This window comes from Trachurus japonicus, chromosome 18, assembly GCF_045865225.1.
Source record: "Trachurus japonicus isolate A0001 chromosome 18, Traja_1.0".
Taxonomy (NCBI): Eukaryota; Metazoa; Chordata; class Actinopteri; order Carangiformes; family Carangidae; genus Trachurus; species Trachurus japonicus.
This window is the reverse complement of record NC_140924.1, coordinates 18,597,744-18,620,291: the sequence shown is the minus strand read 5'-3', so window position 1 is coordinate 18,620,291 and position 22,548 is coordinate 18,597,744. Positions and strand designations below refer to the sequence as shown.

Genomic DNA, 22,548 nt, shown 5'->3' with positions numbered 1-22,548 from the left:
GTTAAAACGTCAAATTGTCATTTTTAGACTTTTTGTAGCCCTGGTTGTACAGATTAAACAGATAAGGTATTAACTTATTAAATCATGAGCTTTAGATGTGCACGTAGGAGGATTTTGTTGCCAGGCTGCAAATTATTTATCATCCGATGTAATCGCCAAAACAAATATACTCATAAGAAGCTTAATCCTCTTAGTTTTCCTTTAATAACATTGAAAGTGTTGTTTATGCATTTCTTCTTCCATGATACTCTGCACACCCAACTTTCCTTTGGGGTTGGACCGGACCTGCATTGGGTAACGGATTATGTGACATTAATAAAATGAGGTAATACTGCAGAGGTAGACGGGACCTTGCAACAGCAGTTCATGTAAATGTGGTATTATGTTGTGTATTTGTGTGTATACAGCACACTATTTGAGTACAGAGACATGGCTAACACAAGGTCTAAAGGAAAACTATTCAAACTCTGCTGGAGGCCAGAACGTAACTCCTCACTCATCATCAAACCAGTTACTTCTTAAGATTTTCACCTAAATTTATACAGGTGAGCACCTCTTTGTAACCATACCAACACACTGTTAATGTCTGTAATAAAAGTTCCTTGTTATGGATATAAATGTAGTATGTAGACATGTGTTTAACATGTTTTAACGTGTGGCCTACAGATCCATATGAGAGGTTGAATGGCTATGATTCATCTTTCATAACTCCATCCCTCTTACCCTCCTCCCTTTGTACGTCACCTCCACCTCACCTCTCTCCTACCCTTCCCTCTCTTAGTCACCACATGGATGTGTCATTGTTTCTATCACTTTAGAGGTTCATGCCCGCTGAAGCACAGCGAGGTGATCTCTGGAGTGCCAAAACGGTGCCAAGACACTGACTCCCTCCTCTTACTGCCCCCTCCTCCACAAAAAAACCACCACCACCACCACAACCACAGCCCTCATTCCCAGTGGATGGCACCGCTGACGACTTCCACAGCCAGCACTGTGGGCCGCATGACCACACCTCCATGCCGTGGTCGTAAAGCCTCAGGATGTATAAATGAGGGTGCAAGTGGAGGAGAGGAACCAGAGGCTGACCGGACCAGATGAAGATGGAGACTGCTGGTGTTCACTGGCTGCTTGCAGCTGCAGGGTTTCTTCTGTGGACCAGCGCTGGCTCTGCTGCACCAATGGAGTGCCACTTCAACTCCAGAGGTGAGATCTCAAGCTTTTTTATAATCTAATTTATTGTTAAGTACTTTAAAAATTTAAGATTTTTTTTCCATATTTCTGAGCTTCTGACTGCCACATGTCGTTCCAGCTCTGTGTGTGTTCGAGGGAAAACACTACTCACTGGGTGAGACCTGGATGGACAACGCTTGTATGCAGTGCACCTGTCTGCACCCTGTCGGGGTCGGTTGCTGTGAGACGTGAGTACACAAACCTCCTGTGTGGTTTGGTGTCCAGATGCTTCAAGTCATTATGCTGCAGTCAGCTTCAGAGAGATGTTATTTCATAGAAGTGGATCTGACTGAAGTATCAAAAGTAGAAACAGAACCTTTAAGATGTTTTATATTGCTATTGTGTTATGACTTATTGCAACATTTGAATATTATTGATAGCTGAGGTGTAGCTCAATTGGTTTATGCACTGTTGAGATATTTTCAAATACATTCAGAACAATATATCAGACATAAATAGTGTTTTTAAAACATATTCTGTGGGATGATTCATGATTGTATGTTGTATAAATCTAAATCCTGAATTAAAGTATGAACTATAGCTGCATAAGAAATGTAGAGGAGTAAATATACAATGTTTCTCACTGAACTTCAGCAAAGTATTAAGCAGAAGAAATAAAGGAAAATGTACTTGGTTACTTTCCACCCCTGACATGAAGATCTCAAGAACATTTTCTATGCTTTTATTCAGGCCCTTTTCTTTGACATGTTGTCAAGACTCAACTGTTGTGGAAAATTAAAACCAATTGTCCTGTGTTTGTAGCGATACTGCTGAATCAGCAAAAAGTAAAACAGCGAAATAATTTAATTCGATCAAAAGGAAGAGTAAACAGTGAAATTAAGTATTTTTTCTTAAAAATGTACCATCAAATCTTCTCCTTTACCTCCACCTATGCTCAGGGTTCATCGGCCGGTGGATTTCCCTGCTTGGTGTGAGGTGCGTGTGGAGCCGGTGTCCTGCAAAGTGTCTCTGGTGCAGGCAGCCGACCCCCGTCTGCCCTGCTCCCCGGGCGAGGAGTTCAAGGACCCCAGCCACGGATCACTGCAGCTGCAGCAGCAGCTGGAGGGGTAGAGAGCCACAAGACCAAAACCACTAATCTGTTCAGTCTCTTTGCCTGTGAACCCATTACTCACTATACAGTTAAACAACAGTTACTACTTTTGACATATACATAATGTACATTAGCAGCATGTGTAAGTTCATGTGTACTATCGGTGAAGGAAATGTTAGTGCCATTTGTCTGTGAAAGTATATTTAAATGAAACTGCCATATTTCCCAGCAAAGAATTGTAAGAAATATATAAACAAATTTATTAAATTTAGGGAACAATCTTTTCCAATCAGTGTTTGATTGATTTCTAAATTGGTTTTTAGGGACTTTTACATCAAGCCAAATGCTGCAACCTTAATTAATCAAATTATTGTTGTAAATATAAACATATATATACACATGCATTAATATATAGAAGAAATTCTATTGTATTTGACTTGATCTCTGTTGTAACTCATTTAATCTCCAAATAAAGTTCTACAGAAAAAAGAGAAACAGTGTTGAAGTATGTGAAGACATGAGTCCCTCACACATAATTAATCAAATTTAAAGCACACTTTAATTCATTTTTCTCCCGTAGTTATGTACACCTCAGTACAGCCTTTGCTCAAGCCGAAAGAAAAGACAGTTAAACAGTAAAAATATCTTGGATAAGAAAGAGTTATCTCATAAAAAAATCTGGATTAACACATGTGCAAGTAAATAATAGAGTTGAAAATAAAATAAATACAGCGATGCACAACAACCACAGAGGAGTTTTCACTCAAAATGTGAGTCAGTCTTCCTAATGGAAATATATACTCAAAGTTAGGATGCATCAAAAAATGCATACGACAAAGGCAAAACACAGACTTGCATACTTAACATATGGAATCCATCACTGGCTCTGCATATACAATGGAAACAAAAAAATGGATTCTTTGTTCATGAAATGTGCGCGTCTGTGCAAACATTTCTCATCTGGAAAGAAAAAAGAAAAACACTCCCTCTCTCTCATCCTAACACACACACACACATACATATACACACATGCAAACATCAGTTGATTCCCTCAGAAACACCATATTAAGACCTATTTGTCTCGTGGTCGCAGTCTTACAGTCATATATTAATACTGTTGGTCCCTGTGAACTGGGACACGTAGGACGCCAAGGCCGGGTTGGTGGGCAGGACTTTGATTGGCAGATCCCAGCTGAACGTATCCACATCCACGTGTTCTGCCCCGGCCCAAACCGTGACCTCCGATTGGTTCTGCAGGACGGTGGGCGGTTCCATAGGCTCCCGGGCAGTGACGAACTCAAAGTGCAGACGCCACCGAAGAGACACTGTAGGAAGAGATAAGGGTTTGGGTGTTGAGTTCATGTGTAACCGGCTGAGTATCTGAGAACTATTAGCTGACTCTAAAAGCTGAGTTCTACAAGAAAAACAAAAACCCTGACTGGATTTATTTACTCAAATAGAAACTTGCAAAGTCAGTTTTTTGATTTTTTTTTTTTTTACCCCGATGTTTGCCAGTTATCAGTATTTTTCTTTCCCCATCACTTCCTGGAACACTGCTGTGTCTCCTGTTGCATTACCGCATGAGAGAAAATCAGGAACGTGTAGTACGTCACCCACATACTCGTGTGCGTGTAGAAAATTCAAAATAAAAACTGGAACCTGCTTTGGAAGACAATATTATACAGAGCTTGTAGTACTGAAACTCTTCAGGAGGTTCCTTTTACTGAAGTGGGACACTGGGGACACATTTGATTTCTAATGTCCTCTAATAGCTCAGGCTTTTAAAATACTTTTACTGGCTCTTGCAGTACTCCTTTGATAGCAGCAACTACATCAATAATATTGTCACTTTCTCAAAAGCTTTGCAGAAAACTGAGCTACCAAGACGTTATAGTGGAAAGTTGCGTAACATTTAACTGAGTCAGACTTGTTCAAGTCCCCTGGTGACTGACCTATGTCTGTGCTGAAACCGGGTGTGACATTGAGGGGGATGGGGAGGGAGAAGTGGCTGGAGGCCGTGTGGAGGCAGGACTCCATGTGTCGCCCGTGTCCGGTCACACTGATGGCCTGGCCCGGCCGCCGCTGGTACTGCTGCTGGATCTCCTCCTCGCTCTGGAGGCTCACTGAATACTGGGAAACAAACACACGAGTCGACTCTAAGTCACAAGTCACACACTCATAAAACAGACAATTTAAACATTGTGCAAAAACTCAGAGCGATAAAGACACCTGTAAACAGGGGATGTCACCCTCTGAGAAGTTGAATGTGCCGACGATGTCCTCCCCGAGTCTGTACACGATCTTGAAGATGCAGAACTTTGCCACTTTCCCTCGCATGTTGGTGATATTAAACATATCTGAAGAAAACAGAATCCCACAGGTCAGAACTGATTTTAAGAAGAGAAGCAAAATCAGACGATTAAGTACAGATATCTGCAATTAAAGAGATTTTACAAAAATGCTGTTGCTATATGTGTCCACATTTTAACTAATCATTGTGTAACATATACTGCGTGTAATGACATTTTTCATATGCACATGTCATGGTTGTAACAGAGAAACAGATAATCTGACTGACGTGGGCAGCGTCTTGAAGTGGTGACCATCAGCATGTCCAGTGCTCTCTCCAAAGGCCGAGCGTCTCTCCGGCTAGCTTCCTCTTCCTCCAGGAACGGGTTAGAGGGGGAAACCTCCTCATCCTGGGGAAACGGAGGCTCTGGCATGCCTACAGTTCAGACGTACACAATATGACAAGAGTTCACATGATAAGACTTTGAGATTACATTTGCCCTGACTAAAGATTGTGGTAAATCATAATAAACAGTTTCTGTTCCCTTAACACAAACATCTCTAGCAACCAGCAAATCAGAAGTAAACATTGCAACACTCCTGTCCTGTGGTTTCAAAGTGACAAACCTCATCACCACTCAAAGCTTTACAGTGCACACACAACATTTTAATCAACTGATCCAGACTCAGAGTCATCTCACCCTGCAGGACCAGCACCCTGAAGGGAACTCGCAGTAGTTTGATGGGAGAGTTGACTCTCTGGCAGCCGATGGTCAGTTTGTAGACGTATTTCACTGACTGACCACGGAAACTAGGAGGACCATCTACAGGTACGACTTCACTGTATGAATCTGTGGTGGAGTAAATCACAAACAGAAAGATATGTGTTCATTCTTAAATATTGCATAACGATTTAGCATGCCATCTGGACTTTAAAGACTTTGCAATAAATTTTGCTCTAATATTCTTAGAGTTACTCATATTGTGGCACTCACACACAATTCAAACTTGTGGATTTTTGCAAATCCACATGTTTTTCATAAATGCAAACACTCACAGGTTTTGCTCTCCCCAGGGTCCAGGCGCAGGTCACAGAATAATATCTTAGGTGGTGTGTCCAGCACACACTGCCCTCGCTCTCCTGTATAGAAAAATAATTAGTGTTTTGCATTTGAAGTATATTACACATTATGAAAAAAAGCTCTATCCAAATTCTTCTTAATCTTTGTCTGAAACTTTTCAGGACTAAATTTGCAACAAGACTTGTTTATCTCTATATTTATTAATGACAGAAATAGTGGGCTTCATGTAATTGTACGTCAATGTGTGTTAAGAAAGATAGTCCATCCTCTCCTCCAACTGACCTCTGCTTGGTATAAGCACAGTGTCACTTTCAGCCTGGACATCCTGTTTGTTCCCCTGTGCTGGGAGGGCCACCCTGCTCTCACTGGCATGAAACTGACAGTGAATCTGGGCACTGGCCCACGCCAGCATCTCACTGTAATAACAGTTGGAAAACAAGGGTTACACATTTTTCATTAATTAATGATGGGTTTCTAGATTTACTGTACATGGGGCAAATAAATACAAAGGGAAATTCCTCCTCAATATTAATAAGATAATACATATGTGCCCCATGTGTTGAGGCTAAAGTCCTCACTGCAGGCGGCCCTGGTTCGAATCCTGCATCTGCCGGCCCTTTCCTGCATGTCCTTCCGCCTCTCTTTGCCTCCCCATTTCCTGTCTCTCTCAATTGTACCATCAAAGTAAAGGCATGAAAAGCCTAAAAATATACTTAAAAAAAAAGATAATACATATTCATTTAATAATGGATGATTAATCGATCGGTTACAATCTCAGTCAACTGAGTAGTTATTTAATCTGTGAATGTTAGCAAATAATGACGGGATTGATCTTGAAATGTATTTTTGTTCATAGACCAATAGAGTATATATACTGTATATAATCATGCACAACATTGTGTTTTTCCAATAAACCATTAGATTTTTTGACTAATTATGGCAGTTGTAAAAATCACAACACACCTGTCTGTCTTCAGAAAGAGACTTTTTGCCTATGTAGTTTGTTAATAAAAGGGTACAAGCTCCCCTTGCTACCTAAATCATACATGTATTCAACTTGTGGTTCTGTGAGATAGTCTTGACTGTACTTTATTGTTTTACAACATACATTAGGCTACATCTACAGCACGTTGGAAACCTTGAGTTTGTTTAAATCGTGCTATATAAATACAATTGGATTAGATTGGATTGGAAAACAGTAAACTCAAAGACAGCCTCTGGCATGTTTGGGTCACATCTTGTTTTTGTGAACAGTGAAGAAGTGAAAGGTGTATAATAATCCTGTACCTGCTGGCAGAGGTGGAGAGATGGGACATCGGGTTGGTGAAAGTTATGAGACACTCCATGAGCTCCCCGGCCAGAAACACCGGGCCTCGGGCCATGGAGGCCACTACCTCGATCATCTGTAACGTTACGGGCGACGTTACCAAGCTGAGCATACACACGACCATAAATACAGAGAACAATGCAAGGTGCAATTTAACACGGTTTGTTTTGTGCCACACGCAAAATAACAATAAAAAGTGTCGTGTGGCTGAGGGAAGAAGTTAACTTGGTTGCTAGTAACTTAGCTGGTTTGCAGCTAACTTACATTTCAACACATACCTTGACCTGTAACGACACCGCAGCAGCGAAACAGTTCCGTTGTCTTATCCCAAAGCACACCTCACTGTACTTCTCGACTCGAAATATTCAATATTTCATCGTATTTTTACAGAAACACTGACCATATTATATCCAGTTAGCCACCACTCCTGCTACAGTAAACAACAAATACAGTAGATATTCGATACCCACTAGTGGCCGACCAATGAAAAACCCGGAGTGAGGCAAAACTGCAAAATAATAATAACATTTACCAACAAACGTACATTTTAATCAAGATTAAGTTTCGCTTAACATCTTGGTATCACATACCTTTTAGTGTCTTCTTTATTTTAAGAATAAAACACCGTTGTAGTACTCCGGTAAATGTTTTGGTCGGCCGTGTAGGACGCGTCACGTGGCAGAACTCTGGAACTGTGGGCCGTTGCCATGGTGACTGCTAGAGAGGCGAATGTTTATTCACAAATAACATTTCTTCGAGCGGTCACAGCTCACATTACAGAGGTATTTTAATAAAAACATTTTATATACTATATTTATCAACATTATACCGATGCCTGGCACTTAGACCGATGATTAATATGTGAATAACAATATAACCGCCCCCTTTCTCTCTTTACTGCAAATGGTACAGGCTATGAACTACTGTAGTCCTTTGTCCCTCCGTCCGGTCTGCCAGGCATCAAGCGTGTCTGATTCTGACTAGAGCTACAATCAACCATTGTTTCGTGTCCACTTTAAGGTACATTTGCGGATTAGTTGAACCTTAGATCTGCAACTCTTGTCAAAAGAGGCGGTGAACATCAACAGGTAAAGCGCTGCCTGACAGACAAAACGAGGGGGAAACAAGTCACCGGATGTGTTAGTGACAAATGTAAACCATTTGCATACTGAGCGCCGTGCTAGCAGGAGCTACAGGCTGCTGCAGACAGACAGAGGTTGGGCTGGAGCTGCAGCAGGATGACGACGTCCCTCCGGTATTTTTAATTTATTCATTTTCACAAATATAAACGTATTATCTGATGCTTTTGATCGCAAGCTTGCTATAGCAGAGTTAGCTCCTGCTCCATTAGCGAGGCGCTACTTCAAGATAAGGATACATGATTTGTTACAATGGTGATGTAATGCTCTCAGTTGGCGACTTTGCAGCTAACTGCCGGTTAGATGCTCGCTGTCGGCCCCGGTTAATTAATGTGATCCCCTTCTTCTTCTCTCTGAACAGTTAATATTTTGTGTAATCTCATTCATAGGTGCCCCCAGCTGAATGACCCAGATCCTCAGCACTTCCTGTCGGTCTAAACCTGTTGTACATCCACCACCGAGACACCACCACAGCAGGCGAAACAAGACACATCCGGACTCAGACAAGAGGGGTCTGTCATCTCTCTCTCTAAAAGAAAAAAAGAAAAAAACACAACCCCACAGACCGATTGTGAAGCAAACTGGTGCAATTAGTCCCTGAGGATATGAAGATGTGGATAGTAATCACCTTATAATGGCATTAGGGATTCATACCTGAAGGAGCAATTGTTTAGTCACCGGTCCATGTCCTGCAGGTATTCAGACCTTGACAGGTGAGGTGCGGTTTGTCCCACGGGAATGACTGAAACCTAGGCCACTTGCAGCCAGCCACCACCTCAGTGTTTTTTTTTTTTTTCCTCCATGGTGAAGACATCACAGGTCGAGTTTGTTGACAAAAGGTGGTTACAGATCTGTGCTCGCAAGTTTTTGCTGCCACCCCCACCCCACCACTCCCCCTGTCCATTTAAAGATCCATACTGCTAGTAGCATTCCTGTCAAAATGACTGCAGACTGGGGTGAGAAGTCCACAGCGGACCTCATGAGCAGATATGTCTCCAAGGAGATGGGATACGGCGTGCCCAAGGAAGGTTGGCGGATCTGTCTCGCACATGAGTTCAAGGAGAAGAGAAAGCCCTTTCAAGCAAAAGACGTCTCACTGTCCAACATCTGGGATCACATCGGCCTTGGAGTCAGGTAAGACTCACTCAAAGAAGAGTTCAAGTAGCAAGTATTTATTACACACTCTTGAGCACATCCACCCTTTTCTGTATTGAGTCTAGCTATTTTCACTTTAAATCTTCATATGTCATGACCAACTTTAGTCTATAGCCTACCATTCAACCCACCTGCATGTTTCCATGGTGTAGTACCTGGAGAGGTTTTATAGCATTGTATTTCTCACCAACACCTGAGAGAGGGAGAGAACAGGTGTCCAATCCTACCTTGAAATGTTTGATGCTGCAACATCTACCTTGCATTTCAGTTGGATTGTAAGACCATTATTCAGGGTCAGGGTCAGGGTAAACTTTTGGCCCGTGTTAATCTGTAGGTAAAAAAAGTTACATTTCTGTATTCATTACAGTGACACCAAAATGAGCTGTGGAAAAAAGTATGATACAAGTTAAATGTTCAGAGCACATAAAACTGATAGCCATGTTATTTTGCCTTTTTTCATTTTGGCCAGTATTTTCTTAAGTAATAAGTGTGTTGTGGTTTGTTTTTGCTCTTTGTACAAAAAGGAAGTGCCTTAAATACCTGATGGAGGTGATGACAGGTTGTTGTGCAGTACTCTCAGAGCATTCTTGGTATTTCTTGCCAATTATTTTTTTTAAAACTTCCTATTACTGTCCTGTCAGAGTGGACATCGATACTGCAATACTGTTTTCTACAAATCAGACGGATGTAATCTTGAAGGACTTGACACTTCCTGTTTCTATACAAATTCAGTCGAATCTTCATCAAAGTGGTACAAGAGCTCTCGTTCCACGTTAGTTTCAAGTTCAAGGTGCAGTTTGTTTACTGCTCTTTAACTGTAAAACAATCACCGTAAACACGACAGGAAACTCTTGGTAAGACAAAATCCAGCACAGATCTCTAACATCTGTTAATTTTTTTTCCCGTGCATGTTTGTTTTCTCAACAACCTGCTGACATCTGAGATCCAAATGTAGCACGCTGTGCAGCTTGAATGAGGTGTTGGGCGCACAGCCAAGCAGCACTTTCACTTATCGTTTAAATCCAAAGAGCGTGGCTCAACTGAGGAGCCTTGGGTGTATGTCCGTTAGTCGTCAGGCTTCCTCTTTCACAACCTGGACTGAATATACTCTTTGTTCATGTAGTTAATTGAAAAAAATGTGCTTCAACTGTAAAATGTTATTTTCTTTACACACCTTCGCCCTCATCCAAATAATCAGTAAAGCTCCTTCTACTTTTCTACATGATGTCCTAATAAGATCCCTGCAGTAGACTGTAATGTATCCTAAAGCTAAATCTATAGGTTAAAACTTGTCGGGTGCGTTACTCATGTATTACACAACATGGTACGCTCCTCCGAAAAGCTTTCAGAAAACGGTTCATCATTGTTTTAAACATAAAGGCATAATCTTAATCAACGGTTTAATGTGTTGCAATGTCTTGGTAAAGCAAACATGCTGCACAGTCTCAGCTCGGGCCGATAATAGAAGGTGTGTCTTGGCAGACTTGATCACCTTGGCAACATTTGTTCACTGTTAGACTGATTAATGTGATAGCACTTACACAGCTGAAACAGAAACAAAAGAGCAAGTTATACTGTCGGCTTGGCGTTATTGATGGTATGATCAATGGACTGAGAGGTGTGGCCCCAACCAATGAAAGGCCTCCCTGTGCTAATATTTGCTTGTAAAAACAGAGTCTTGTAAATTATCTGTAGGTATTGTTATCAGAATAATAATCCGTCATTATTATGATAACAATAATTAGTAATTATTATAAGCAACCATCTTCCACTCAGTTTCTGCTCGCCTTACACCTGTTCATTGAGCTGCTGCTTCTACTTAAAGGGATAGTTCAACATTTTGGCAAATTGGCTCATTGCCATAATCGCTATAGTCATAGCAGTAGGTTCGTTACCTTTAATTGTCGGTGTAAGCTATTTTTAGAACGGAGGAGCGGAGCGGCAGGCTGCTCAGAGCTATGCTATGGAGGCTAAGGGAATTTCTTGGTTTTCCTCATCAAACTCATCAAATACACAACCCAACAACTCCAAAAGGCTGTCGTGGACAAGTTGTGAGTTGCACAACCACCACGCTATGAGATAATAACGGAACGTTACGAGACGGAGCTGTTTTAGAGGTAAATTCATGCAAAACCGCTGATGCGTGTTGCGTTCAGGGACAGTTTTTCAGCAAGCAGACTCTGTATTTACCCTGTATTTACCTCGAAAACGGCTCCGTTTCGTATCGTTCCATTATTATCTCATAGCGTGGTGATTGTGCAGGTCACAACTTGTCCATGAAAGCGTTTTGGAGTTTTGGGATTTTGTATTTGATGAGTTTGATGAGGGAAACCAAGAAATTCCTTTAGCCTCCATAGCGTAGCCCTGAGCAGCCTGCTGCTTCGCTCCGCCGTACTGAAAATAGCTTACACCTACAAATAAAGGTAACGAACCTACTGTTATGACTATAGCGATTATGGCAATGGGCCAATTTGCCAAAATGTTGAACTATCCCTTTAAACCTGCTGAATAGTGTATCTGCTCGTAATAGGATATGAATAAGGAAGAAAAAATACTTTTTTTCTGCAGGCCAGGGAGATAGCAGCTTTTAGCGTGTACAGGTTGGGTTCAGGTTAGCGAGCTGCTCGGCCAGAGCTCGCAGGTTGAGATCAGGGCGAGGGCTTTTGTTTGCGGTGCATTCCAGCTGAGCGGTGGAACAACAAGATCCTGACAACAGGGTGACCTGACATAGCTTCAAATAACAGGCTTTAACTGAACACATTCATCCTCAGTAGAGAGCTGTGTCGACGGGCCGCTGTTGTTTCTCCGGGGCCGAAGCTTTCATGTGAGCTCATTGTTTGCAATACAGTCAGATGCTGTAATCCTCAGACACAGCGATTTTTTGCAGCTGCACAGGATCTTTCACAATATAAAAGCCCTTTGTAGCTGATTATTGAGTATTCAGGTATGTGAAAGTACAAATGCCTGAGTGCATACTTGTTTTGACTTGTGTTGATAGCTGATGAGCTGATGCATGGTATTTATTTTAGATTAACTGTACAAGATGCCCTGCAGTGTTTCTAAGGGGAGCAGGAATTCAACAGTTGTGGCTGTTTAAGACACATGATCATGACATGAGATACATCAGGATCTCAACTGCCAAAAAAAACTCCTAGGTGAAACTCTGATCTACTTGCAACCTCCACATATCTGTGGCATCTTGAAAACAAAGCGGTCTGTTTGTGATGTCACCTGCTTGTTTGGTTTTACCACAAGAACCAAACTACAGTGCCTGTAGGCGTTGGCGATGTCAGCTTGCTCTGATCTTTTCATGCAATGGGGACAGAAGGTGTCTTGCTTATACAGTGCATCTAGTGTCTTTCTCATTTTGAAAAGTGAGCTGAAAGTTCACAGGCTCCCTGGTGGAAACTCAAGAAGTTGTTGTGTATTACGAGAGTCGGCTAAAAGCTAAAGCGATGTAGGCTGTATAAGCAGCTGAACTAATGGCTTGCCTAATGCAATTCAACTGCTCAGACAAAAACAAAAGCTTTATACTTTTAGGATATTGGCATAAAAATCTAGCATGTCAGAAACGAGAATTTGGAGCAGAAGCGGATTAATGGCTCTCTCATGTTGAACTTCGGAGCCTCTGGTCTCAGGCTCCAGGAGCTGGTTGAGACCTTTTGTAACATAGCCTAATTAATATTTTACCTGCTGCAAGTGCAAGTTGTGCGCACGGAGACACACATGCAGGCACACATGTACACACACCTGCATTGTTTACCTTGTCAACCAGATAAAGTAGAACCACTTTGACTTCATTCCCCTCATTACAAGCGTGTCCTTCATGCAGCTGCACAATTCACTCTTCTCTCTCTCTTAAATGGCGTGTGTGTGTGTGTGCATTGTCCAGCCTGGACTGAGAGCTGTAAACAGCCTTAACTGAATTTAACTATGAAAAAAAGAGAAAACTAACAAGAAAAGCAGAAAAAGAATTGCACATGTGCTTGTGATGCTAAACTAAAATCCTACCAAATGAACTCAGTAACTTCTGCACTTGCATCCTTCCACTCATGATGTATAAGGTGATCGGTGTGCTGTATACTCTCTGTGTTCACACAGGTATCTAAAATGGTGGTACAAGAAGACCCAGGTGGAAAAGAAGGCTCCTTTCATTGATATGTTTGGCGCTCAACCGCTGCGTCAAATATACGGTGAGTTCAAGTCTGTCTTGTAAAAAGCATACGCTCACTTTGGGAACTTGCTGCTTAGGCCTGCTACAGTATATTTGATCTCCCATAGGATGCCTGCCCATTGCTTGAAGCTGAACAACCCGCCTCTTTGTTCACTGTTCCCAATTTGCAGGTGCCCCACTGGGAGGTATCGGAGGAGGCACCATCACCAGAGGCTGGAGGGGGGAGTTCTGTAGATGGCAACTCAACCCTGGAATGTACCACTATAAAACTGTCACAGCCAACCAGGTACACAGATCCTGAATAAAGCTTACTCCATGATAGAGAGCCTAAGCGGAAGCAGGAAGTAACGTCGCCATGGGACCTCAATTCGGAAAAAGTCTCCATGTAAGTGAACAGGAGTCAAAGTTTTATTTCGTGATCCGATTGAATTGTGCCATGAGAAAAATACATGACCTCTACCTGTTTAAAACATCACGTTTCATGCAGTGAAATCAGCAGTTTATTGTAAAACGGCAACGGAAGAATGTATTTTGTGTGAAGACTGCTCTACGGACTACAGATCTGGTGTCCCACAAAAAATACCACCAACTGACACGGGAAAGGGCGGCATTTGGTGTGTGACGTCACCTACGCGACTTGTAGTCTTTCTGGTTACGGATTCTTCTGAATTTTATTTTACAATAAACTGTTGATTTCTCGGCATGAAACGTGATGTTTTAAACAGGTAGGCCTAGAGGTCATATTTTTTTCTCATGGCACAATTCAATCGGATCACGGAATAAAACTTTGACTCCCGTTCACTTACATGGAGATCTTTTCCGAGTTGAGGTCCCACGGTGACCGTTACTTCCTGCTTCCGCTTAGGCTCTCTATAAGAATTAGGATAGAGGAGGCCAGAAATAAATAAAAACACAACAAATATCGCTGTTGTGTTGTGTTTTTTTAACTGACTTGTCTTTATCTTAGTTCACAGTTTGTTTGCGTCGTGGAGGACAAACGGTTTACCAGCAGGTGCTATCTGTAGAGCATCCTCCCACGTTACAAGGCTGGAACTGGGGCTACTGCGGGGAGTACGCCTTCTACCACGCCTTGTACCCCCGCGCCTGGACTGTCTACCACCTGCCGGGACAAAACGTCACCCTAACCTGCAGACAGGTTTCCCCCATCATTCCCCATGACTACCAGGTAAGTGAGGCATCCCAGGATTTTATTCAGGCTAATATGAGTTATGATATTTTATCGTCTGTTGTCGACGCACGACAGGTTTTTAAATATTATTGAAAGTTTGTGGTTTTGAGAGAAAAATTAGGTACCAGTTGAAAGCATTAAATCATAAAAGATGAGATGAAGTCGTTCACTAAAGTAATTTTTGTTGTTTGTTACATCGTACACGTCTCGTTTCTCTCAGGACTCCAGTCTCCCAGTGGCTGTGTTTGTGTGGGACATCGAGAACAAGAATGACTACGACCTTGATGTCTCCATCATGTTTACTATGGTCAACGGTTCGGGACACAAGGACGACAAGTGCGGGGGTCACTGGAATGAACCGTTCCACTTGGAGAAGGAAGGGGAGGCGGTGTCTGGGGTTTTACTACATCACCGCACGACAGTGAACCCTTACACTTTGTGCATCGCAGCCCGAGAACAGGTTTGATTTGAATTTGTGATTCTAGGAAGTCGCTACTGAAATTCCCAGGGAATAAGCTAAAAAGTATGAAACAATGGTCTCTGTTTTCTGGAAGTTAATCTGTAATGATCAACTGGGGTTGGAAATTCTGCTGTTTCTGCTAATGAGCATTTGATGTTAGATTTACCAGCAGTGTGTGTGTTTGTGTGTTTGTGTGCACATTTGAACAGCCCGACAGAGAGGTGAGTCACCAGACAGCGTTCAGTCCGAAGGGAACCTGCAGCAGTCTGTGGAGCGACCTCATCACCGATGGACGACTGGACTCTCCGACAGGTCAGTGGTAAAGGAAGCCTGCAATCAACGAATAACACATGTTTCAAATTGTTGTTCCGTTGAAATGAAGAAGTAACATAAAAAGAAGTGCACAGAAAAGCTATAGAAAGAATGTGTGAACTATTGACCACTGTGAACTTATACCATGGTCTGGGTGAATCCTCGATTCTGATTGGCTGCTGGGTGTCCATTAAAAAGTGATAATGGACACCCATAAAGATGTTCCGGTCAAATTGCCTGATTACGTTCTAAATATTACTGCGCTGGCTCAAACGCTTGTTGGTAACCACGGCAACAGACACTCGGACCAAAACAACTTTTTTTCAGCGCATCACGGCACTGGAGTCTGTAAACACACAAGCGGTAAGAAGTGCACTGGCCGTCTGAAAAACTTTGTGTCACGTAACATTTAAGCCGTCACCTCACCTTAATGGACCTTAATGGACTTCGCGGAAGCAACCGTCCTCCGCTTCGCGTCGGACGGTTCACGCCTCCGCGTCGTCCATTAATTTCTGATAATGGACACCTCGTCGGGCATTATCCCTTACATATACCACAGACAGAGGTTGGTGTAACCTTTTTTTTTTAATAAGTTAAAAGATCACATGAAGAGAGAGTCTCACTTACACTGTGAACATGCTCCTCAATCGACTAGGTCCATGGTTCAAGTTTAGCACAGCCCTTTCCTCTAATTTACCGAATACAGACACTCCAATAAGACATTAAAAGCCTCAAAGACTCAAGAAAGTATTTACAAGGATAACATGTGGCTCGTAGTCTTTTATTTTTTATGTCCGTTGAATGTCAGTCATTGAGTTTTCAACAAGGGCTCTAAGGCTCAGTACTCTTTTTGCTTAGTATTTGTTTTTATATATTATTCTTTTTAGTAACAGCTTATGTAAAAAGTTGCCACATATGACCCTAGTTTATCTCTCCAGGCTCCAGCCCACCGACACCTCGGGGGGAGAAGGTGGCAGCAGCGTTGGCCGTGGGCTGCTCGGTGTCGGCTCAGAGCCACAACACACTGGAGTTCTGTCTGGCTTGGGACATGCCCAAGATCACATTTGGTTCCAGGGAGAGGGAACACCTCAGGTACACCGCTAGTCAGGTCTTCTGCTGCATTTTGTGAATGTCAGTCGTCAACAAACTGTCCATTTGATCATTCTAGATATTTTGAATTTGCTGTGATTGTGTAATAATTGTAGGAGGCTTTCTTTTTGTTAGATAATGTTTGTACTGCCGCTGCCTCATTGTCACATGCAGACACGATTGCCTTCAGCTTTACATTATGAGACTGTTTGGTTACTATAGAAAAAAACTTGTTTATTTTGGGTTAGGCTTTCATTGTCACATTCAACAGATACAGATAACATGTTCAATGCCGTCTCCTATTTCAAAGTCAAATGTCCAACTGAAGATGACACACCACAAACAAATCAAAAGGTTTCATAATGGAATACAAATATTGACATTAAAGACTTTCAATTGTTATGATTTTATTCAACTACTGCAATTTATGCTTTTGTGTTTGTTGCATTTGTTCTTGAACATGGAGCATTTTTGTGGCTTTTCTGTTTCCAGGAGATACACTCGTTACTATGGGACCGATGGGGATGCATCCCCCTCTCTCAGTCACTACGCCCTAACACACTACAAACAATGGGAGAAGAGTATTGAGGAATGGCAAAGACCAATTCTGCAGGACAGGTAGATGACCTCGGCACCAATACACATTGGTTTTAATTGGTTTATCAAAGGAGGAATCCCAATTTTTAAATACTTAAATCAATCATGAGTTCACAGTAGCAGGTGGGCTCTGTTTCACCCTGGCTTGTGTTGTGCTTATGTGTTGCAGCTCTCTCCCCTCCTGGTATAAGTCGGCCCTGTTTAATGAGTTGTACTTTGTGGCGGATGGAGGGACGGTGTGGACGGAGCTACCGGAGGACACCGATGTCAGTGGTGGTATCCGCAGCGAGGACGGGGGGCTCCCAGCTCAGCCTGCTGTCGTCAAGGAGTATGGGCGTTTTGCCTACCTAGAAGGTAAGTGCCAAGGGAAAACATGTGTTAGTCTGCAAGAACTGAACAAAGCAGCTCTTTTGATTTAATTAGTAATCACATTAATTAAAATAAAATAAATTCTAAAATATAGGTTTTTGTGTTTTATTTGATTTTTTTTTTTAGTTCAGCTTTATTTCGCACCAATAAAGAATAACAAAAATGGGACATATTAAAATACATTGACGAAAAAACAATAGGTGCAAGCCGAGACAAGAGACCCAAAGAGCCTATACACGGCCTCAGCTCAGGAAAAAAACAACAATACCAAAACAAACAAACAATATGTATACCCATGTATATACATATACAGACATACACATGCATACATACAATTGCAAATGAATTTGGTTGAACAAAATAAGAGGTGTTGCCTTCAACACCTGAATGGTTATAAGGTGTATTTCTCTACTCTACTCTAGAAAATAAATGGCACATTGATTCAACCATGTGCTTGGAACTAAAAATATTGTGCATCACTTTTTTTTTGTTATTAAATGTTATTTATATCTTGCATTACTAAGGTTTTATTCTTTTCCAGGTCAGGAGTACAGGATGTACAACACGTACGATGTCCACTTCTATGCTTCCTTTGCACTTATCATGCTGTGGCCCAAACTTGCCTTGAGTCTGCAATATGATATTGGTGAGTGAAGTGCTGTTTTATCTCTTATTAAACCACATGAGTTTGATAGAGCGCGATACCAGTCTTTACAGCATTTTAATCTCTTCTCAGCTGGCAGTGTGGTGCAGCAGGACCCAACAGAGAGGCTCCATCTGATGAGTGGGCGTTGTTCTCCGGTCAAGGCCAAAAATGTGGTGCCTCATGACATAGGAGACCCAGGTAGAGGAAAAACTACATTAACTGCAACTCTGAAGGCTGTGGATTGTTTTATTTGCACTAAAACTAGTGGTTTTGCATATTTCTGCCCTAAAGATCATCTATGACTCATGGCTATTACCGTTATACATTTACTACCTTATAGGCAGCAGGAGGTTTCTTCAAAGTCCTGTATCAGAGAAAAATGAACTTTGTGTCTTGAAACTTTGGTGTTTTCATGAGTTGTCTCTCATTGCGATATGATGACTCTGTCCTTAGATGATGAGCCATGGCAGCGGGTGAATGCCTACCTCATTCATGACACTGCAGACTGGAAGGACTTGAACCTGAAGTTTGTCCTGCAGGTCTACAGAGACTTTCATCTCACCCAGGACAGTCAATACCTGCACGACATGTGGCCCATCTGCCAGGTAAAAACGACTGATGTAGTCCTAATTATATAGTAAATTAAACGTTGGATCAACTTTCCCATTGATTAATTGCCTGAACCATATTCGAATTGAGCTTTGCTGACCCAGTTCAAGTGTTTTTCCATTCCACTGTGGAGCAAGCTAAAGTAGTTAACCTACACTGCTAATGAAGCTGAGTTTATTAGATTATTTGGTCACTGAATTTGTTCCACTCTGTTGTCTTACCCTGGTTGGTCCGTTAGGCGGTGATGGAGTCTGAGATAAAGTTTGACCTAGATGGAGATGGACTTATAGAAAACTCTGGATATGCTGACCAGACCTATGACGGCTGGACAGTGACTGGACCGAGGTGAGAAATGAGCCTGGAGCAATCATATACCATAATAGAGTGTCCCTCGTTTCATCTATTGATATTTGATCAAAGAGTGGGGAAATGTAAGTTTGTATTTTAACTTAGGCTCATGGATATTAACCAGTTACAATTGGCACACACAGTCCATTGAGTCATTCACTTGCTGTAAAGAAATTGGGAGCCTTGGAGTACAAAATGCTTAAGCTTCTAAACTAATCTAACCATTGACTGTTTCATTTGCTCCTGTACAAGTAACTTGAGTGCTGGGCTTTAGACTAACACTGCAAAGATAAAAGGCGTTGTCTTCCAAAGCTGACAGTTCCTGTTTACAATATCGCATTGCTGATTTGTATTTTTAACTTTAACACAATGGATACAAAGGTCTCGCCTTGCACAAAGCTAGGACGTTGACTTAAGCCATGTAAAAGGGAATCAGACAGAAGCTAGACTGACTTTGCCTGATTTAAAGAGTAATTGAATTGACTTTGCTGATTTTACGTGTAAGTAGGGATCTCATTGTGTCATCTAACAAAGTAAATTAAAAGTATGTTCTTTAAAAGATAATGACGTATGATGCTTATATCTGGACTAATTTTCTTGAGTGTCAATTTATTTATTTGTATTTTTCAGTGCATACTGTGGTGGGCTCTGGTTGGCGTCCCTGTGCGTCATGTGTAAGATGGCCCGACTGGTGGACAACAAGGAGAAATACCAGTATTACAAAGACATCTTGGACAGGGGAAGTGCTGCTTTTGACAAACTGCTGTGGAACGGTGAGTTCAAGCAGCCGTTGTTCAGTATGTGTGCATTAACAAAATGACTTACTTGCTCTTATTATTTCCCATATTGTTTAGGCAAATACTACAACTATGATAGCAGTGGGAGAGACCTTTCTAACAGTGTCATGTCCGACCAGTGTGCTGGGCACTGGTTCCTGAGAGCGTCCGGGCTGGGGGAGGGAGACTACCAGGCAAGTAAACACCCATCTCCCAACCAATCTTGATGTTAAGTAGTTTTACTAGATCTTAAGTGAGGAGAGTGACAATGGACAGTTCTGCTTATTGTATGTTTAATGACATTTGTACATAACAGCAAATGTTTCTCAGTTGACTAATTCTACAACATACACATAGTATTGACTATGGTGAAGATTAGGCCATAAAATTTCATATCATTTTTTAAATATAGGACATGTATATCTTTGAGTTTTAAGCAGCATAGCAAAAAGAAATACAGTCTTTGACATTCCTGCAAGATGTCATACAACATACAGTATGTTAGCTGCCTTATTATGTTCAGAACACAACATAAAACAAAAAATCACAGAGAACACAAAACAACATGCTTCTCTTGTTATTTAAGCAGATGATATACGCCACTTACAGGAGTTCTATCGAATGATACAATGAAAGAAAAACAGAAAAGAAAAAGGACAATAATAAAAATAAAAGATATTAATAATCACCATCTTGGAAACTGCTATATCCACAGCAATTAGTCATTGATTTGATTGTCTATTAAGTCTGAGTCCTTGGGATCCATATACATTAAAATATGTGTTGTTTATCCTTCAGTATGCAAGTAATTCTTTCCACTGGTAGGCTTGACAACATCTGTCTTTAGGACATGTATTTTCATTATAAATAAAATTATTATTTCTTTCTGTGTTCTATGTGGTGTTCTATCGGAGGTGTGGAGCGGACAAACATGAAGTTGTGAATGTTTTCAGGATTAGGACACTCACTCACTGCCACTCTCTCTCTCTTTTTCAGGCTTTTCCAAAAGAAAAAATCCAGAGCGCACTGAAATCTGTCTTTGACTTGAATGTAATGAGCTTTGCTAAAGGTCAGATGGGGGCCGTTAACGGCATGCGACCGGAAGGAGTCCCTGACCGCTCCAGTGTCCAGTCGGATGAGGTCTGGATTGGAGTAGTGTATGGACTGGCAGCCACTATGATCCATGAGGTAAGTGTGTGTGTTAGTATTTGCTTGACCTTCAATGCACATATTCATTTATAAAACTGGAGCCTATCAATTTTAGACTTTGGGTTAAAAATATGAGATGTAACATGAAAGAGGGGTCTTACAAAAAGCCTGACACAAAACCTGTGTATTATTTAGAAAACCTGCCGTTGAAGTAACTTAATGATATCTGATGTGCGTGTTTGCATGGCTGGTGGTGTTGCCTGTATGATGAAGTGAAACACTGCTGTTGTTTTCTCCCCAGGGTATGCGGGATGAGGGTATGCGCACGGCTGAGGGTTGCTACCGGGCCGTGTGGGAAAGGCTAGGCATGGCGTTCCAGACACCCGAGGCCTACTGTGAGAAGGGCATCTATCGCTCTCTGGCCTACATGAGGCCTCTGAGCGTATGGGCCATGCAGCTAGCCCTGAATACTTCACAGAAGGATCAGGCCACATCAGCAAGAACTTGAAGACAAGGACAGCTTTTGAGAGAAAATCAGAGCCAAGGCTTGAGTCATCATAATGATGTGATTAGCATGGGAACATTGAGTTCCTCCAAACATGACCCACAGTTACTTCTGCACTCACCAATGCCATCTGCATTCCCACCTTGCAGTGCTCTTTTTGGCTGGTTGTAGACCTTGAATTTAATCGTCTTTACTGTCTCGCTTCAAATGTTTTGTCGTTTGAGGCTTGAGGTCTTAACTGTGATGGTTTATGCTTAACAACAGCAGCTACTGTAGATGATATTTCTTCAGTGAGGAGTTCAACATTTTTCACAACAGCCTACAAATGGTTCCTGAGGTGTGTGCAGTGTAGGATGATAGCAAAGTACTGTCAAAATCAAAGCCAGTATGTGTTGCTAAATGTTGACATATGCTGAGAGATGTCTACTTCCACGCATGTACACACATGCAAGCACTACATTTAACAATCATGTTAACAGTGACAACAAGTATTTGCATCAACTTTACAGGCTTATTATTTGTGGACTGCTGTCTGTTATTATACCAGCCACATTTAGTCATTGGTGTCTGTAACAGTTGAGTACACCCAAAGGCCTGTGACTGAATCAGTTGAATACTGGATTAGATATAAAGGCACATGAAAACAGTCGGTTTGAAGATTATCCCTTTCCTCTACTTTGATTTGAATGCTGTAATATTGATTGATCTAACATGTGATGAGTAGTATTGGAAATTAAGGTTCAAAAAAATATATTTTCTTCTTTTTTAATTAGTACATGGTGCCTTGTTGCATGTTGGCCTATAACTACAATATATAAATGTAGCAGCAACATTTACTATGTTTTATAAGATCCAATACCCATGACAATCGTGCTGAATAAACAACTGAAGATACAAGAGCTTTGTTGTGTTAATTAATGAGAGAAACTTTTCATATGTTATTTTAAAGGTGAAATATAAATAATTGGTAACATCAGTTCCAGTTGCACTCCAACTTTGGTCTCAGTTATCTTGTATACATTCAAACAACTTTTTTCCCCCCTTTTTTTGAA

General features: G+C 41.5%; 3 protein-coding genes across 3 annotated transcripts; 2 read left to right on the top strand and 1 right to left on the bottom strand.

The window, feature by feature from the left end:
- The first annotated feature begins 843 nt into the window (after nt 1-843).
- On the top strand, nt 844-2,488 carry msmp1 (microseminoprotein, prostate associated 1). Its single transcript, XM_085806175.1, has 3 exons — nt 844-1,203; nt 1,310-1,418; nt 2,130-2,488. The coding sequence occupies exons 1-3, from the start codon at nt 1,095-1,097 to the stop codon at nt 2,299-2,301; spliced, it is 390 nt and encodes a 129-aa protein (XP_085662301.1). The 5' UTR covers nt 844-1,094; the 3' UTR covers nt 2,302-2,488.
- A 333-nt stretch (nt 2,489-2,821) lies between these two features.
- rgp1 (GP1 homolog, RAB6A GEF complex partner 1) lies at nt 2,822-7,638 on the bottom strand. Its single transcript, XM_085806174.1, has 9 exons — nt 7,258-7,638; nt 6,940-7,055; nt 5,935-6,068; nt 5,628-5,711; nt 5,272-5,421; nt 4,860-5,006; nt 4,511-4,638; nt 4,234-4,411; nt 2,822-3,606 (listed from the first exon to the last, which is right to left on the bottom strand). The coding sequence occupies exons 2-9, from the start codon at nt 7,053-7,055 to the stop codon at nt 3,383-3,385; spliced, it is 1,161 nt and encodes a 386-aa protein (XP_085662300.1). The 5' UTR covers nt 7,258-7,638; the 3' UTR covers nt 2,822-3,382.
- A 1,142-nt stretch (nt 7,639-8,780) lies between these two features.
- On the top strand, nt 8,781-22,393 carry gba2 (glucosidase, beta (bile acid) 2). The gene is made up of 17 exons (XM_085806173.1): nt 8,781-9,252; nt 13,375-13,466; nt 13,618-13,733; nt 14,415-14,633; nt 14,857-15,096; nt 15,306-15,408; nt 16,347-16,500; nt 16,990-17,115; nt 17,264-17,448; nt 18,005-18,109; nt 18,200-18,307; nt 18,563-18,714; nt 18,957-19,063; nt 19,697-19,839; nt 19,921-20,036; nt 20,839-21,030; nt 21,293-22,393. The coding sequence occupies exons 1-17, from the start codon at nt 9,059-9,061 to the stop codon at nt 21,497-21,499; spliced, it is 2,559 nt and encodes an 852-aa protein (XP_085662299.1). The 5' UTR covers nt 8,781-9,058; the 3' UTR covers nt 21,500-22,393.
- The last annotated feature ends 155 nt before the right edge of the window (nt 22,394-22,548 follow it).

What these genes read in the sequence shown, in the direction of transcription:
- rgp1 (XM_085806174.1), bottom strand. Translation starts at nt 7,055, where the DNA reads ATGATCGAGGTAGTGGCCTCCATGGCCCGAGGCCCGGTGTTTCTGGCC. An exon ending in CACTTCAAGACGCTGCCCAC is followed by an intron (nt 4,639 to 4,859) that starts GTCAGTCAGATT and finishes TGTTTTCTTCAG; the next exon opens with ATATGTTTAATATCACCAAC. An exon ending in GTGACATCCCCTGTTTACAG is followed by an intron (nt 4,412 to 4,510) that starts GTGTCTTTATCG and finishes TTTGTTTCCCAG; the next exon opens with TATTCAGTGAGCCTCCAGAG.
- msmp1 (XM_085806175.1), top strand. Translation starts at nt 1,095, where the DNA reads ATGAAGATGGAGACTGCTGGTGTTCACTGGCTGCTTGCAGCTGCAGGG. An exon ending in GTGCCACTTCAACTCCAGAG is followed by an intron (nt 1,204 to 1,309) that starts GTGAGATCTCAA and finishes ATGTCGTTCCAG; the next exon opens with CTCTGTGTGTGTTCGAGGGA. An exon ending in GGGGTCGGTTGCTGTGAGAC is followed by an intron (nt 1,419 to 2,129) that starts GTGAGTACACAA and finishes ACCTATGCTCAG; the next exon opens with GGTTCATCGGCCGGTGGATT.
- gba2 (XM_085806173.1), top strand. Translation starts at nt 9,059, where the DNA reads ATGACTGCAGACTGGGGTGAGAAGTCCACAGCGGACCTCATGAGCAGA. An exon ending in ACATGTGGCCCATCTGCCAG is followed by an intron (nt 18,715 to 18,956) that starts GTAAAAACGACT and finishes TTGGTCCGTTAG; the next exon opens with GCGGTGATGGAGTCTGAGAT. An exon ending in TGACAAACTGCTGTGGAACG is followed by an intron (nt 19,840 to 19,920) that starts GTGAGTTCAAGC and finishes CATATTGTTTAG; the next exon opens with GCAAATACTACAACTATGAT.